The following is a 17,158-nucleotide window of genomic DNA, read 5'->3' as shown; positions in this document are numbered from 1 at the left end:
TAAAAAAGAAAAAGATGTAATGGAACCATAAAGTTTCCCCATCAGTTTCCTACGACTGGGTTAAAAAGCTTGACTGTTTCAAGTATAATGATTACAGACAGTGCACTATAAAACTCCGGGACCCTAAGTTTTGTTCTGCTTTTGTTGCTTCAAATACAAAAAAAATAATTGTTTTGAAGACATAAATTAGAACCATTTGGATAATCATGCATGTCAGTCAGGAGTTAGGACCGATTCTTGCCTTTTTAAGATAATCTTACCATGGTTCCGCTTTTCTTTTGGTTCCACAGGTTTACAAGCTTTCTGGTTGAGGATTATTACACTGTGCTCCCATCCAAGCTGCCTTCCCAATGATGTTTGTTTTTACCCTTAATGATGAAGGTTTCTCAGGCAACTGTGGCATTATTTCCACGTGTAGAGTCGTGGCAGCTATGGAAGCCTGACAGCGGGGTGGCAGGGGCGTGCTGTTCGTAGCTGCAGCCTCCAGACCGCTGACACCAGCACAGGGCTCTCAGAAACTGCTCGGCACCCACACGCCACGTGCCTGCCCAATCCCAGGTCTGGACGATATTAACTCAAACAGGATGAAAACTCACAAACACTCTCATTCGGGTATAAGATCTGGGCCTTTTTTTTTTTTTTTTTAAGATAGTTCATAAGCCTTAAAAAGTATTCTCTCCAGATTATAAAAGGTTAAAATCATTTAATAGGAACAATCTTGGACAAGCAGAAATAGCTTTGATTTGAAGAATTATAGCAACGTACAACTGGGAAGGACTCCACAGGGATGGTCAGATGGGACAGTCTATGCCTGTTCTCGAGACTCTGCATTAGAAAGATGACTGATGGGACATTCTGCCCTCTTTCAAGGCACATGCCACTTCTGAAAACTGCCAGCTTTCCACACAGGCTAGAGATATCTTATTTACATTTAAAAACAGCTTTTCTTCTCCAGTGCAGTGGAAATGCCCAGAGACCAGTCACTGAGATCCCTCCCTAACACAGGTGCAGGACAGCTTTATTGATCTCTGGGTTTGTCCAGTCATTGCGAATGTCATCCAGGTGGTTATCGAAATCCACGAGCGTCTCATAGGACCGGCCGTCCAGGAGTGACGCCGAGATCCTCTGGGCCTCCGGCCAGTCTTCACAGTAATCACTACGAGGTGAAATGGGAGAAATCAGCCTCTTAATGAAAACAGGTGGCTTTTCAATAGAGTAAACAGGAAACCAGCCACGTGCAGAGTGGTATAAAGGAAGACAGTACTGAACACTAGCAAACACGTACGTTTAAACACGTGAAGATGCACGTTAAGAATCTGAAACGTGAAAGAGTCACCCTCCAAATGAAATTCTGAAAAAGCCGGAAGTAGATGACTGATTAAAAAGAAACCAAATGAAATGCCTGGGAAGAGGGTTTGGCTTGGGGAGGGGTGCCCTGAGGTTGAGGTGGGAAGACCCTCGAGTGACACTCAGGTTGTCTGGACTGCTTGGAAACCCTGTAGGCCTCAGTCCTCCAGGGGTCGAGGAACATGCATGACTTCTTTTTATTTGCGGTACGCGGGCCTCTCACTGTTGTGGCCTCTCCCGTTGTGGAGCACAGGCTCCGGACGCGCAGGCTCAGCGGCCATGGCTCACGGGCCCAGCCGCTCCGCGGCATGTGGGATCCTCCCGGACCGGGGCACGAACCTGTGTCCCCTGCATCGGCAGGCGGACTCTCAACCACTGCGCCACCAGGGAAGCCCCATGCATGACTTCTGTAAGAGGTTTGCACACTCCTCTGGGGAAGACGCTAACTTAAAAACCCAGAAGGCTGGGATCAGCTTTCCTGTGGGAGCTGGGTGCCCGGAGTGGCACCAGCACACGTGGCACATGGGCCACCCTGGAACAGGGCACTCACTAGTGAGGGTCTCTGCAGCGCCATTTGTTTTCGTGGTGTTCGTACACATGGATTGTGGGCACCACACAGTCCATCGTGAACTTGGTGTTGTCTACCTGCAATGAGACAAAGCACGTGCCTGTGAACAGAGCCGGTGCTTCTGCTGTGAGTCCGCAGGCCCTTCCTTGAGGCTCTCCCAGGACCAGCGTCAACACTGCCCGGGGCAGAAACCCCACCTCACGGCGCAGGACACCACGAGAGCACGGCCCAGGTGTACTGTGCCATTCAGGAGAAATACTAAGTACTTTACTGCTTTTTCACAAATGTGAAGCTTCCAAACTTTACTTCCGCCTTCTCTGTTAGAATCCCATCTGAACTGAGCTTAACAGGGCTCTTGGTGAGAGCCACTCCCCTCCTGGCTCCCTCCCCGGCTCCCTCAGCTGTGCTAGCTAACTTAATCCAATGGCTCTCACACTTGAGCCTGCGTGAGAATCATCTGGAAGCTTACTGAAACACAGACTGCTAGGCCCCTAGACTCTGCATTTCTAACAAATTCCCAGGTGGTGCTGCTGCTGCTGGCATGGGGACCCCACTGTGAGACCTGCTGAAGTGGAACGACCCCCCCCCCCCCCCCCCAGAAATCCATGCGCTGGGACAGCAGCGGCCTGTGACTCAGCAATTTTAAGCCTGCAGTTGGGAGCAGACTGCAAAAGTGGGCCACGGTCCGATGAAGTACCCGCAGAAAGGAAAACCGTTTATAGCAATAGTTAAAGCCCCACGTCAGCAAGAGGATGCTCAGCAGCCATCCCGCACACAGAAGGCTCAGGAGCGAGCAAGAGTGGCTTACCATGATGAGAGCTGTGTCGCTGAAGCCCTCGGCGATTCTGGAGGCCACCTTTTCTGCAACCTGGTTTGGACTGTGGGAGAAGAACCAGCGAGGTTACCGCATTTTAGTTATCGCCGTTCAACGCTGTCTGCCTAAGGCAGAGTGAACAGCAATGATACAAAGACCAAGGGCACCAGTAAGCTGCCCGAGCTTGTTACGCCCGTTTAAGTAGCTTCTGGTGACTGCGGTCCCGCTGCAGTGACTGGTGAGGATGGGGAACGCTGCGTGGGCCACGTGGAGCACAGGGGAGAGCAGGGCCCTTCCCCAACCAGGAAGCCCTGGGAGGGGATCTTGAGAGGGTGTTTTCTAAACAGAAAGGCTCCCTGGACCCTGGGGGAGAGTGCCACCCAGGGCCTGCAGACAACTGTGCTGCTGAGAGCCGCCCCAGGCCAGCAGCCCCCAGGGCCCACCTTCTCCGTCTGCGCCCTCAGCTGCTGGAATCGAGTCAGTTGTTTTTCCTTTTTTTTTTAGTTTTAAAAATTCCTAAGCCATTCCAGATCTTCTCAGTGCTCAGGAGCCTTCCCTGGCTGGCTCTGGCTCTGTGCCCACCGCAACCTTGGTAAATGGCAACTTTCCACCTTACGTCAATAGGGTGACTTGGAGAGTGGGTCACACGTGTCCCTGCGCCCCCCTCCTCCCGCCCGCAGGCCCATCCACTCTGGCCTCCTCCTTGGGGCCTTACTTAGCTCCCTTCCCCGACAACGGGCCCAGCTCTGAGGTCAAATCTGAGTCTTTTCCTTTTTAGGACAAGAAAATTAACCAGTTCTGTGCAGTCTCGGTCCAACTTCTCTTCTCGCTTTCAACCGTATTTCTTCAACTTCTTTAGTAAAGCTGACGATCCTGTCCCTCTGGCTCCATTTCCTCACTATGCCGTGCAGTCTGCCGTCTGCCCCCTCACCCCGGAGGGCAGCACCCCCGAAGCCTCCAAGGCCCCCCGGCTGGAATCCGGGGCGGCTGGAATCCAAGGCAGGCAGGCCGGCTTGCTCGCGGTTTCTCTGGCTGAGGTGACCTTTCCCACTTGCTTCCAACCCTGCACCAGGTGCCTCCCTTTGCCCCCTTCATTCTCCCTGCCACCTGCCCCCTTCAGCCTGTCACCGGAGGCATGCATTTCTAAAACTGCCTCCTCATTGGTCTCAATTTCCAGGCTCTTCTTGGAAGATAAAAGCCCCCTGTGCTCAGGCTGGCAGACCCAGCCTCTCTCACCACGGGACCAGCTACCGCTCCCACCCCCGGAGCAATGCTCTGTGTGCCTTCCCTCCCAGGGAACTGTCTGCGCGTTGTCCTCCTCACACACCCCGCCCCCCCACTCATACCCTTCCCTGTCTGGAATGCCCTTCGGCGCCCACCTCTGCGTACTCAATTCCTTCCATCTTTAATGCCCAGAAAACACCATCCTCTCTGGGACGTCTTGCCAAGCTGCCCCAGATGAGGTCCATGTGTCCCCTCTCTAAACACTTAAGCCCTGGTATGCAGTTGTCTTTTTGTGCATCTTTTTCCCCTGCACAGAGTCTCAGCTTTTTTTTTTTTTTTGCGGTACACGGGCCTCTCACTGCTGTGGCCTCTCCCGTTGCGGAGCACAGGCTCCAGACGTGCAGGCTCAGCGGCCGTGGCTCACGGGCCCAGCCGCTCCGCGGCATGTGGGATCTTCCCGGACCGGGGCACAAACCCGTGTCCCCTGCATCGGCAGGCAGACTCCCAACCACTGCGCCACCAGGGAAGCCCAGTCTCAGCTTTTTGAAGCAGGGACAGAGCCTTAAAGAAACACACTGAACAATTACGATCGTTTCTTTGTGAATGAGGTGAAAAAAGCAGGTTCAATGCTTTATAAAAATAACTTTTATCTAATTATTCTATTTTCACTTTTAAAATTGAGAATTTATAGAGATGTGTGATTATTTATCTGCAGTATCGTGTTAAGAAAAATGAAACAAAAAAACAGTTTAATAGAGAAAGGGCCCCCGGGATTCTTGTCCCTCAGGTCACCCCGGAAAGCCCTCAAAGTGAAGGCAGCACTTCACAGGAGTCAGCAAGTGCCGAGTTCCCGTAGCGGGACCTGCTGATTCACCCGCCCACTGTGGAGAAGGCGCACCCCGCTCCTCACTCACTCACACCTTAGGTGCAAAGGGAAATGAAGTCAGCATTTGCTAAGAGCATGATCTTCTCCCTAGGAGCATTTGCCACAAAGAAACTGGCAAAATGCTATTATCCTAACGTTTATGATTATTATAGTACTTGGTGACTTTTATTGGGAAGGGGATGAGAAACATTTATTATGTTTCATTTCAGATGCCCCCAAGCTCACACTTACCGTTTTCTTTTGAAAGAACTTAAAACTTACAATAGTTAATGAATTGCCAAAGTATTTCACAGAACTACGAATTTTGTTTACCTCTTATTTGTATTTCACACTAAGTCTCTAACACCGACCTGCTCCACTCCTAATGTCAGATCGTCACATTGTGACAGTCACGTCAGTACTTTGTTTCCAACTAGGCTGTACAAGTCCTTGTTCCTGTGAACAGTCAGCTGCCAAATACAACGGTGGGGGCCCTGGAGACGGAAGCCACTTGCGAAACCCCCTTCCCAACCCACACAAAACTAGGCACGAACCTGTGATTGAGATCTTACATTTACACCTAAAAGCTCTTTACTGAGCATCTACCTCAGGCCAAGGCACTGGACCTGGTACTGAAATCTACCCCTCTTGAAATGTTTATCATGAAGCGAAGCTCCAGCAATTATGAAATGATCAAATAAGACTTGATGGGATAACCTGAAGTTTAGGAAATGAGTAAAACAGTTACAAACACCTTATAGTTCTTTTTCTCAGATTAAAACAGTGACCGAATGATCCTTTTTTAAAAAAGGTAATCACAGGACGAGTAACAGGACCGGCCTCTACTTGGAATCAAACACAGAGTTAAGCACGCTGCATGTGGCTTTGCTCTGCCCTCCTCACTCCCACTCTCCGAGGGATGAACTCTTTAGCTCCATTTTACAGACAGGACCACTGAGGCCAAAGTGGTGAATCAGTAAGTCACTGAGGACTTGAATCCAAGTCTAACCTGGCTCCAAAGCTTATGCTGTGAGACGATGTGAATCAGCCGATGTTTCTAACAGAGGAGCAAAATTTTCGCTAGGCGAAGCTGAAGAGAGAAGGGAAGGTTTTCTAGGTAGAAGCAAATGGTACTAAAGAAGGAAGTCAGCGTGATCCCAGCTTCTGAGCTTCCTGGCTGTGTGGCAGCGAGCGTCTCTGGCTGGAGTTTCTTCAGCTGAGTGTCCTTGTGAGGATTCGAAAGGATGACACCAAGAAAGGCCCAGGCCAGGCACAGTGGTAGTGACTGGAGGTTTACTCCAAACACGCTGGAGGGGTGGATTAGATCCCGGAGTACGGCCGAGGCTCACAGGGTCAGAAGGGATCCAGGGGGTTACTGGACCCACTTGTCTCACTGCCCACCACGCTCTCTACGGATCTCACCAACGGCTGGCAGGCACTTAGACACTGACTTCAGTGGGAGAATGAAGACCTCCTGAGCAGAGCAGGTGAAGGACCTGGGAAATTCTAGAAGGTGTGAAGAGCATGAAAGTGGTGTCTGAGCAAGATAATTCTAGGCTGGGCTGCAATGAGGTCCGAACAGAGGCAGGAGGATGAAGAGGCCGTGAGTCAAGTGAGGCAGCGGAAGGGAGAGCCTGTGCGGGGGCGTCTGGGGGCCGGGGAGGAAGGAAGCCAGCGCCATCACCTCTGGCCCGGTGTCCTCTCCTTCTGCGAGAACAGCTGCGGGACAGTACTGTCTGCTTCCGGGAAACCTTCCAAGGACGGCTCCCCGCTGCTTACAAAACAGTGAAATGCCTCACAGCCGTCAGGGTGGCCTCACCTGCTGGTGCCCCCTCTGTGCGTGCGCCCCACACTCCTGCCGGCTTCCACCCGGTGTCTGCCTCACGCTGTCCCCCCTCCGCACTCTTCCCTCTGCTCTCCACGTCTGTACGTGACAGGACCCTGCCACGCGCGAGCATCCTGTTCAAACGACACCCCTCCCCGAGGGCCCCTCTGGTCACAGCAGTGGACTCAACGCCTGCCTACTACTGCTGGACAGCCCTCCGTACCACGTTCCCGGCATGGGGCCTGGGGGCCTAGGTTTCGGTGTCTTTTGTGTTCAATCCAGCAACTCGAGGGCAAGGGCCAAGAGTCCAGCGTGGCTCAGCACAGAGCTTGGCCCGGGGCAGGCGCTTTGTGCCATGCAGCCTCTTTCGTGTAACAAAGACCAAGACCGACACCGGCCATGAACAGGCCATGAACAGGCCATGAATAGGCCCCAGCTCATCAGCACCCCGGAGGCAGGTGGGCTCAAATGTAAGGCGTGGTCAACAAGAGATGCGCCGGAGAGAGAGCCTGGACGGGCAGCGGGCGGGAAGAGCGCGAGAGCCAGGCTTCAGAGGGCGCCCCTGCGCCGTGGCCCACGCAGAGGCTTTCCCAGGAGTCTGCGCCAGTGACCCTGTCTCCCTCTGAGTCCCGACTGGGCCCAGTCCTCTACAGCAAAACGGCTTCCATCCCTGAAGTGTTTCTTCAGCTTATTGTATTATGGCCCTAACGCTGTGAGTCCAGCCTCTTGCCTTTGCTGGGCAAGCGGATGTGACTCCAGGAGACACTTCGGTCTGGGGTCCTTCACCGCGTCCCAGGCTGCCTGGCCACGTCAGGGAAGCGTGCGAGGGCACCCCAGCTTCTGCCTCTGGCTTTCGGCTGGTTAGGGTGCTGATTCCTCTGGGACTTGGCCTGCGAGGTCCCATCAGGCTGGCTGCTGGTCGTATCCCTCGACCAGAGGGCACTCTTCTCCTTGGGCCGGGCTTCTTGACCCAACCCCTCCTCACCCCTTCTGGCAGCGCAGGTACCAGCTTTTGTCACCAGCTCCAGGTGACTGCCCCACCCTCTCGTGAGTTCTCTTACATACAGTTCACACCTCTGGAAACAACCGCCTTATTAAGTCCTCCACCAATTATCCTAACTACAGGGTGTCAAGTGTTTTTCTGCTGGGACTTTGACGCAGAAGTAAAGCAAAGACCTCAGCTTTGCTCATTAGTGAGAATCACGGTGCAAATAGCCAGATAAAAGAAACCGGAACCTAACGTGAAAGAAGCAGCAAACACCACATTTTCGTCAAAGTATCAGACCTTAAGGGCACCAAACCTAAACGTTACTCTTTTTTTAACCCCCCAAGCAAGAGTGGAGTTCTTTCCTAATGCTGTGCCCTGTATCATTCCCACCTTGGGAACGGGAAGCAAGACCCAGCTGAGTGGGGACAGAAACAGGAGGCCCTGGACTGTTGCTTTCATTTTATGAATTCCCTTCAAGCAAAATAAAGAAGATACAGAACAGAATCCCAACGTTAATATAAATGTTTAGAATTACTGTTGTTTGGAATTACCCATACCGCAGTCCCCCTGGAATACTATAAACAAGCACAGAGGGCCCAGAGGGGTTCTGTTCTAACAGATTTTGCATCCTGAGACCACAGAGGTAAAAACGTGCATCAGAGATCATCTCCCTCACACTATCATTCTTTCAGACCACAGAGGGGTTTTGCATGGACATACCTGGCATCCTTTACTCGTTCGTTAGCTTGATAATAACCAGCAATCACATAGCTATTATCTTTGCACCATGAATCAATCTGAAAGAAGAACAAAATTTGGGAAGAAAAGGTGAATGATTTCCTCTTAAATATCAAGTCTCAATAAACAGAGGGAACCCCCCCAACCCCTGGATGCTGGGACAAATCAGATATAAGCCCTGTATCCTCCTCCCTACGAGAATGAAATGGGAGAGTTCCCTGGTGGCCTAGTGGTGAGGATTCGAGGCTGTCACTGCTGTGGCCCGGGTTCAATCCCTGACTGGGGAACTGAGATCCTGCAAGCTGAGCAGCACCGCCAAAAAAAAAAACCAAACAAGAATGAAATGGGTGCTCAGGGGAAAGGTCACCCCAATTTGCTTTCCACAGTCCACGTGAGGCCAGAGAAAGCAAAGAAGAGCCTGGGCTCCCACTCTCACTGAGGTGGGGTGTCTTCCCACAGAGGAGGACCCTGTAATGACTGGGAAGGGTGGGGCTGGACACGAGGAATGACCTCCTCCCCCAGTCCCAGCAGAAGGCCCCAGTGTAGACATATATTAAACGGGTGCAGTGCCGTGGGTGAGGTGAGACCAGAGTTACCCACCTTCTCTGACAATATGAAGCACTGAGGCATTCTGGGGCTTGAATAAGCCTTAAGATCATTTAAATCAATCCTTCACAGATAAGCAAACTAAAAAGCTCGGAGAGGGTCTAAGTCTGCATAGCCAGGTAGCACAGCCAACCTGGGAATATAAGTCTGTTTCAAAGCCAACTGCTTTAATACCGTATCTCAGTATTCCTAGCAACACACCATGAAAAATCCATCACGCCGGGATGTGGGGTAAACAGGCACGTGCATGCGCGCGTACACCCTTCTCTGTGGCATGTTTTCAAATGGGAGCATGGCAGCGGATTTTTAAAGTTTTTAGTTTTATAATGCCACTCTTCTCTCATCAGATTTAGCATCCTGCAGGTCTAATGCTATTATTAAAAGCAACAAAAGGTCATCCTGTTTTGCCATAATGGAATTTTAATAATACACTGCAGTAAATTCTATCCTCAGTCTGCAAAAGAACAGATAAAATTGATCCTCGAGTTTTTCAAAGTAACTGGTTAAAAATGTTTTTCTTTTCTTTCTTATTTTTTTCCTTTTTTAAACATAGCTCTACTGCTCTTTTTCTCAAATTCTGGTTTGGGTCTCCAACAGTCTCCTTTATGACTAAAAGCAGACATTACAGAATGGTTACAGACCAAGGTTCCCTCGTTCACACAAAGATTAGAATAATAATTCTGGCTTCCTAAGAGCTTACAAATTACATTGGGGCAAAACCAAGGCTCAGTGAAAGAATTAAACGTTTTGGTCATCCACTCAGAAGACGAGAGCCATGTCTACAAAATATTTATAATGGCTCTTTCACTGTAACTTTGATGCAAATTATTCCACAATTACTTATATTTTGTTTCTATCACCTCTTAAAAGGAATGAGTTCTAGAAACTCTCTAATGCTGCTTACAGAAGCAAATTCTTTCATTTCTTTCTAAATGTATCTCTATGTGGTATCAAAGGGCATAGCCCCGTTCTAAAATTTGGCATTTGGCCCCATTCCCTGAACTCAAACCCATAAGTTAGCCCATCCTTTAGCGTAGCCCTCTCAGTCTTTGTTTCTGATCAAAGGCTGGTCTCGAGTGTGTCCTCACTTGAGGTGACCCTGCCCACTTTGGTGCCCCTCTCCCAGCCCTGTGGTGTGGGCTGTTCTTATATCCAGAGTCACAACTACAGATGGTATCCCGAGTTTTGCTACTGTCCTGGCTTCCTAATGCCCTTGTAACAAGTTACAAAAACTTAGTGGCTTAATACAACACAAATTTATCTTACGGGTCAGAAGTCTAAAATGGGTCCGCTGGGCTGATTCCTTCTGGAGGCTCTAGGGGAGAATTCGTTCCTTGCCTTTTCCGACACCTAGGGGTCACCACGTTCCTTGGCTGGTGGCTGTACCACTCTGACCTCTGCTTCTGTCACAACTCTTTTCTCTGACTCTTACCCTGATGCCTCTTACGAGGACCCTTGCGATTACACTGGGTCCATCAGACAATCCAGGATAATCACCACATCTCAAGATCCTTAACTTCATCTCATTTGCAGTCCCTTTTACCATGTAAGGTTACACGTTCACAGGTTCCAAGGATTAAGGTGTGGACATCTTGGGGGTCCATTTTTTGGCCCACCACAGCTATGTTTAATATAAGATAATTATTTTCTGCTGCTGATATCCTGACCATCCCCAGCAGTAGTCCTTTTTTATGGCCATGCTGTGCAGCTTGCGGGATCTCAGTTCCCTGACCAGGAATCAACCCGCGCCATGGCAGTGAAAGCCCAGAATCCTAACCACTATGCCACCAGGGACTCCCACAGCCGTCTTTAGTGGGCAGTGTAAGCTGCTCCCAGATCCCTTTCCTGGGCTGCAGGTAACGGTTCAGGACTCAATCCCTAGCAAACACGTGGTGTCACCTTGTACCTGTACTCAGAGCGCAGAGGAGTCACTTGACATGAAGGATGATTCTTGTGACAAACACAATGCACACCTCAACTTACACTTTACCTAACGAGGGGTGAATTCCTGTACGTAAAACTCCAAGGGCCTAACCAAATTCCAGCAGAAAAATGTCATGACCTTGAACTTCTAGTAGAACTCTTTTTTAAAAAAATTTATTTATTTTATTTATTTTTGGCTGCATTGGTTCTCTGTTGCTGAGTGCGGGCTTTCTCTAGTTGCGGGGAGCAGGGGCTACTCTTCGTTGCGGTGCGCGGGCTTCTCATTGCGGTGGCTTCCGTTGTTGCGGAACACGGGCCCTAGGCATGCGGGCTTCAGTAGTTGTGGCTCACGGGCTCTAGAGCGCAGGCTTAGTAGCTGTGGCGCACAGGCTTAGTTGCTCTGCGGCATGCGGGATCTTTCCGGACCAGGGCTTGAACCCGTGTCTCCTGCATTAGCAGGCGGATTCTTATCCACTGCGCCACCAGGGAAGCCCTTTTGTTTTGTTTTTGTTTTTTTGGCAATGCCGCATGGCTTGCGGGATCTTAGTTCCCTGACCAGGGATTGAACCTGCGCCCCGGCATTGAAAGCGCTAAGTCCTAACCACTAGACCGCCAGGGAGCTCCCTAGTAGAACTCTTTGAAGAGGTTGTCCCAAAAGTGAACCAGGAACAAAAGCTCTGGCTTGGCTTTAGAAACCTTTCAATGATTCAAAAAAAGAACGACCAAGTTAAGTCTGGATGCCTGTGACAGGCATGCACAGCCTGTCCACAGCTGTCCAGATTCAGACACAAGTGGCCCCCAGTTGAGGAATGGAGAACTGGCCATCAGAGCCCACAGAGGTAGCGTAAACCAGTTTCAGTGGAACCAGACCTCATGGGTGAGAGTGACCCGGCGGGCAGTAAGAGTGAGGGTGTGGGAGGAGGCGACCAGCATGGACAGTCGGGGGCAGGCAGCTCTTGAGGGCCCTCAGAATCCTGAAGTCAGCCCAAACGGCAACTCGCTCCCGCCCAAGTGGGGCAGCACAAGGCAGAAGAACTGAGAAGCTGTCTGACCGCTGTTCTCAACGAATCCGCTTCCATCTTCCTCACCTTGCTGCTAAGATGCCCTACTCCCGTGATGCATCTCGTGAACAATCAAAATGAAAAAGTTCAGGACAACACTCTGAAACTCGTCAAGTGACTCTGAATACAGGGTCCAAATCCTGCATTTACTTATGTAGTTTCTTTTACTTTTCAGAGGGAAAGAAGGACACTTTCACCTTGGCATAAGTCTGCCACCCTCTGTTCAATGCCCTTTCAGGCTCGTTCCATTCCAGACACATAGGAGAACGACTAAAGGCCCCGGGCCCAACTCATCCGTTCCCAGTTAGACTGCACAAAGAAAGCAGCTTCTCTCAGCAAACTCGCTACCAATTGCATGTATGAGGCACTTTGTAATTTTCAAAGCACCATCACCCACCTCGTGGCTATATAATAGCCATGAAGTAGGCAAGGCAGGGAGCTGATAAGAGCCACCCCAGTAGGGCCTTGCTCCCATGTTTGCCACTTACAAGCTGGGTGTGTCTGTCAGCCTCCCTGCCTGCAGCAATGAGCAGGCCCTGGCTTCTCAAAGTAGAGGGGTTGTTAGCTTCACGGAGAAGAAAAGCTCCTTCTCAAGTCGGCTGCCGATTCTTCTCTGGCAGGAAAGGAGCTGGCTCCAAGGAGGAAAAGCTCTGGAGGTAAATGGCATGGGGACAGAGGGCGAAGGTCAAAGGGAAGAAGTGAAAGGAGAACCCAAAGCAGCCAGCTCCCTGTCCCAGGCCAGCACATTTATGTTCTGGAGAGAAAAAGGGGCAGGAGGAAGCAGGGGGCTGAGCCAAAAGCCACAGGGGCAGCAGCCCGTGCAGATGAGTAGAGAAGGCACATGTGGAAGCAGCAGAAAGAGTTCGATACCGAGGTCACTGCGACGAAACCAACGGGCAAAGGAAGTCACTGGAGCAGAATGTAATGAAAAGCAGCTGCACAGCACCAGGAAACCACCGACGGGGGAAAAGGACAAAGAGGGCTTAGGGAAACAGCAGGTTTATGCTAATTTCCCTACTGACATTTTATGGATTTTTGCTTTTAGAAATAATTCCATCACTACCTACGTCAAAGGGTTATAAGGATAAATTAACAGGCATAAGTACTTAAAAAAAAAAGAAAGCACCAGAAATGCAAGGATTTTTTTTTAATGGAAAATGATAATGAAAAGCCTTGCAAAGGAATCTGATGCTGCCCTTTGAGGGACTGCACATCAAGTCAGTCTTCCCCACTTATCAAAAATAACTCAGGGCTTCCCTGGTGGCGCAGTGGTTGAGAGTCCGCCTGCCGATGCAGGGGACACGGGTTCGTGCCCCGGTCTGGGAAGATCCCACATGCCGCGGAGCGGCTGGGCCTGTGAGCCGTGGCCGCTGAGCCTGCGCGTCCGGAGCCTGTGCTCCGCAACGGGAGAGGCCACAACAGTGAGAGGCCCGCATACTGCAAAAAAAAAAAAAAAAAAAAAAAAAAAAAAAAAAAAATAACTCAACACGAAACTCCCTGAATAGAAACAAGCTGGGAGAATTAGGCCTCGTTTATACAGTTTTATGGATTTACATGCTTTATTAAAACTACATCTTCTATAGCTGATAAACCATGGCTCCATACACTGAGATTTTTTCACTGCCTTCAGGTTGTAAAGTTGCTAAGTCAAAAACTGAATGATATAAACTTAAATATCTTAATTGTAATACAAAATTTGTGGATGGACTCAAATTGCAAATTTTCCTTTATAACTTTATTTTGAAAGTTATTTAATTTGTACTCAGTTGACATCTTTCTCGTATTTTTCAAATTCTGAGTCTATGATTCAAAGTTTTGATCAACAGAAGAAAAGTAAGCACAAACCACCACTGCTTGGCAAGGATAAAACTTTGGCTGTTAGTTTCTACTGTGTGCAAAGAAGCTAAATGCAGAGAATCTAGTTTGCACTTAATTTTGCTGGACTCAAGGAGGAGACCCAAACACTGAAGGGCACACCTGGGGACATGCTGGAAGGCGAGTCTGGGGTGCAGCGTGCAGTGGTGCAGGGCGAGCAGGGTCAGAACAAGGCTTCAAGCAGCGCCCCTTAACAAGCTGTGGCAGTGGGCCTGCCTTGAGAGTCAAGGTCCCCTCTGGGCATCTTCCCTCCCCAGGTAAATGGTGGACACAGGCCTAATCCTTGGGGAAAATTCATGTAAAGGTTGCTTATAGTTGGTATATTTAACTCCTTCAAGTATTGCATTTATATCTTGTAATAGGAACATAACCCTTTAACTCTGTAGAGCTTACTTAAGAATGAAAGGAATTGATCCTATTTTGACAATTCCAAGTGAGGTTCAAGTTTGCCTTTAAGATGCTCTTTGATTATTTCTGATAGGATTTTCTAGGGATTTAAAGCCACACACCTTTCCCTCCTACCCACCCTGGCTCCACCTTGGTTAGTCTGACTTCCCTTCTTCCACCCACCCCGCAGAAGCTGGAGTTCCTCGGGTTTCTGTCCATGGCTCTCTACTCATTACACACAGTCCCAGCCAATAGGACCTGCTCTCATGGCTTCAAAAGTCATTGAGAAGCTACTGGTCCCCCATCTATGTCTCCAGCCCACCCATCTTCTGAGTTTCAGACCCATTTTTCAGCTGTCAACACTAGGTCATTTTCCCTCAACGAATGGTGCCACTGTCCTTCTGATGCTTAAGTCAGAAATAGAGGTGTGTCACCCTTGCTTCCTTTTCCCTATGTCCCCACACGATTAGTCACTGAATGCTGTGGATTCTCCCTCCTGGCTCTCTCCGGTCTGTCTCCTCTGCTTCCACGGCACACTTAGTTTAGGCCACCTCTCTGCCTCTAGTATTATATACACTCCTGTTTCCAACATCCTCTTTGCTGCAGGCTGGGGCAATCACTCCAAGACACAAATGTGACCATGCAACTCTCCTCCAGTGGCTTCCCTGTCCTCATGATGGAGCCCAAACTCCGCTGTGTGGTCTGCAAGGTCCTCTACAATGAAATCTGTCCACTGCTCACCTCTCTCCATGCCAGGTCGCTTTACACTCTACACTCTAGCTCTTCCCTAAATACCCCTCTCCCCATTTTCTCCTGGTCTTTGCACAAGCTACTCCCTCTGCCTTGAGTGGTTTCCCGCCATCCCCTGAAGGAAGGCTGGGTTAGTTGAACCTTCCCCACTTTCTGCTTAACTCCTGATATGGCACTTATGCTTCGCTACTGTACTTGTCCGCTTGGTACAAGTTCAACAGCTAAGCAGGTACAGTGTTTGATCCATAGCCATATCCCTCCCCCAGCACAGGCCTGACACTACAGGAGAACTGAATAATCCTGCATTAGTGCTACTGGTTAATCTAGTTCCCGCAAGTGAACGCACTTCACATATCCAGTCACCACGCAATTCCCTTGATAACAAAATCATCACTGACAGGTGGTTGAAAAGACTTGAAGTAAAACAGATACATGCACACCCCAGGGATGTACTGGTACTGACAAGCTATTTCTTCAGGAGCTAAAATGGTTGATTTTATAAATATCATCTACTTCTTATCTATCTCCTGCCCCAAGATGATATGAAGAAATTCAGACAATGACTCAGTTTAACAGGCATTCAAAGATGTGCCCATTAAGCTTAGGCGAGGACCGTTTGTCTCAAGATACTTCCTGCTTACCAAGAACTGACATGGGTGTCAATAATTAGGTAAATTACAAAATGGATTCATTTTACTTGGTGGGAGGTATAGAGAAAGGACTTCTACCTACACCTTCTCACTTAACTACTTTTTGCATAATCAACTAATTTTTTTTAGTATCATAGTTTATATGTATATGAAAAACTGTACCTCAAGCCAGGCAGGTCTGAGTCTACAGTTTATTTTTCCCTACGGTTTCAACTCAAATTTATCGGCGGTCTTTTTTCCTTCATGGGTCACCATACCTCAACAAGCACTGCCTAGGATTCAATGACCAGCCAGTCTATCCCTATGCTACATCTTTTCTCACTGTACTTCAACAGACCAGTCGTGAGCAGACCCACAGCAGTGTGCGGGCTGGAAGGCATGTCTGCTCCGGCTTTTAAATTCCACAAACCTGCCATCTGCGGGTTTTAGCTTTTAAAACCACGTGTGCATTCTAGATGTCACTAAGAGGACAGACAAGCTTCCCTTACAAAGCGCTCAGGCGCATTCTCGGGCAGCAGTGCCCGTGAGGCCAACCCTGCCTCTAAACGTGTCTCCACCCTCGGGGTCCGGGGCACTAACGTCGGAAGAACCGCAGCCTTTACACCCACGGCAGACACGGATCCGGCCCCGCGAAGGTGCGCAAGGGCCAAACCGCAGTGTCAAAACTTCCCGGGACTCAAAATCCCAAATACAAACGCTGTCAAATCATCGCTCAGTTAACGACGGCTTGTTTCTATAAAGGATACTGGTGTGCGAAAATTAATGTACTATTCGTCGCCTAAAGCGTCTAAAAATACCCAGGACGGTTAAGATCGCTCTTGCGGCCGCTGCCACTACCAGCTGCCACCTGCGGGGCCTTGCTAAGTGCAGGCAAAGTCCTATGCGCCCTCGCGGGTCGTCCGTTCGTGGTCACGGCTACCTCGGGGGTGGGTCTAGACTCCGGCTGGACCACTGTGAGCTTCCAGCTGGGACTGCTCGGAAGCTGATCGCCAGGCGGTCTCCTGCCCTGCTGATTCCGAGGCAGGACCCTTCCCGCGCTTACCAGGGTGAGGGCCACCTCCAGCATGGGGGCGAGGGCCAGGGTGCCGTGGAAGAGGGGTATACAGTCCACGAAGAGGGTGTGGTGGGCACCCGGGCCGCCCAGAGGAAGGTGCTCCTTGCGCGGCTTCTGCTTCTCGGCCACCAGCAGTCCGTTGACGGCGCAGTGCGGGTACTTGGCGCCGTGCAGCACCATCTTGCAGTAGGCCTGGGTGGTCAGCTTCACCCCGGGCATGCTGAGCCCGGGAGGGCCCCGGAGGCCCGGCGCCGGCCGAGGCCTGGATCCGCTGCCCGGCCGCGCGGCGCCTCAGGGGAGAAGTGGGACGAGGCGGCAGCTGCCTGGCGCGGTCCCGCGGCTGGCGGAGGCCCCCACAGACCAGGCCCCGCTCGGTCTTGGCTCCTCTCGACGCCGGCTTCCCCCCGGGAGAGCCCGATGAGCCCACGTCAGACTCCCCTCGCGCCTCTCGCCGGGCGCCGCCGAAAAGCTGTCTCCCAGCGA

The 17,158-nt window shown here is 50.4% G+C and overlaps 1 protein-coding gene across 1 annotated transcript; it reads right to left on the bottom strand.

Moving 5' to 3' along the window:
• Window positions 1-683: 683 nt before the first annotated feature.
• On the bottom strand, window positions 684-17,155 carry EMC8 (ER membrane protein complex subunit 8). The gene is made up of 5 exons (XM_081216441.1): window positions 16,664-17,155; window positions 8,352-8,428; window positions 2,724-2,793; window positions 1,898-1,992; window positions 684-1,156 (listed from the first exon to the last, which is right to left on the bottom strand). Exons 1-5 carry the CDS (start codon window positions 16,892-16,894, stop codon window positions 997-999), a joined length of 633 nt encoding a protein of 210 aa, XP_081072567.1. The 5' UTR covers window positions 16,895-17,155; the 3' UTR covers window positions 684-996.
• Between the last annotated feature and the right edge of the window lie 3 nt (window positions 17,156-17,158).

This window comes from Mesoplodon bidens, assembly GCF_964165515.1.
Source record: "Mesoplodon bidens genome assembly, chromosome: 18".
NCBI classification, from domain to species: domain Eukaryota; kingdom Metazoa; phylum Chordata; class Mammalia; order Artiodactyla; family Ziphiidae; genus Mesoplodon; species Mesoplodon bidens.
Note: the sequence above shows the minus strand (reverse complement) of the source record. Positions and strands in the feature narration are given on the sequence as shown.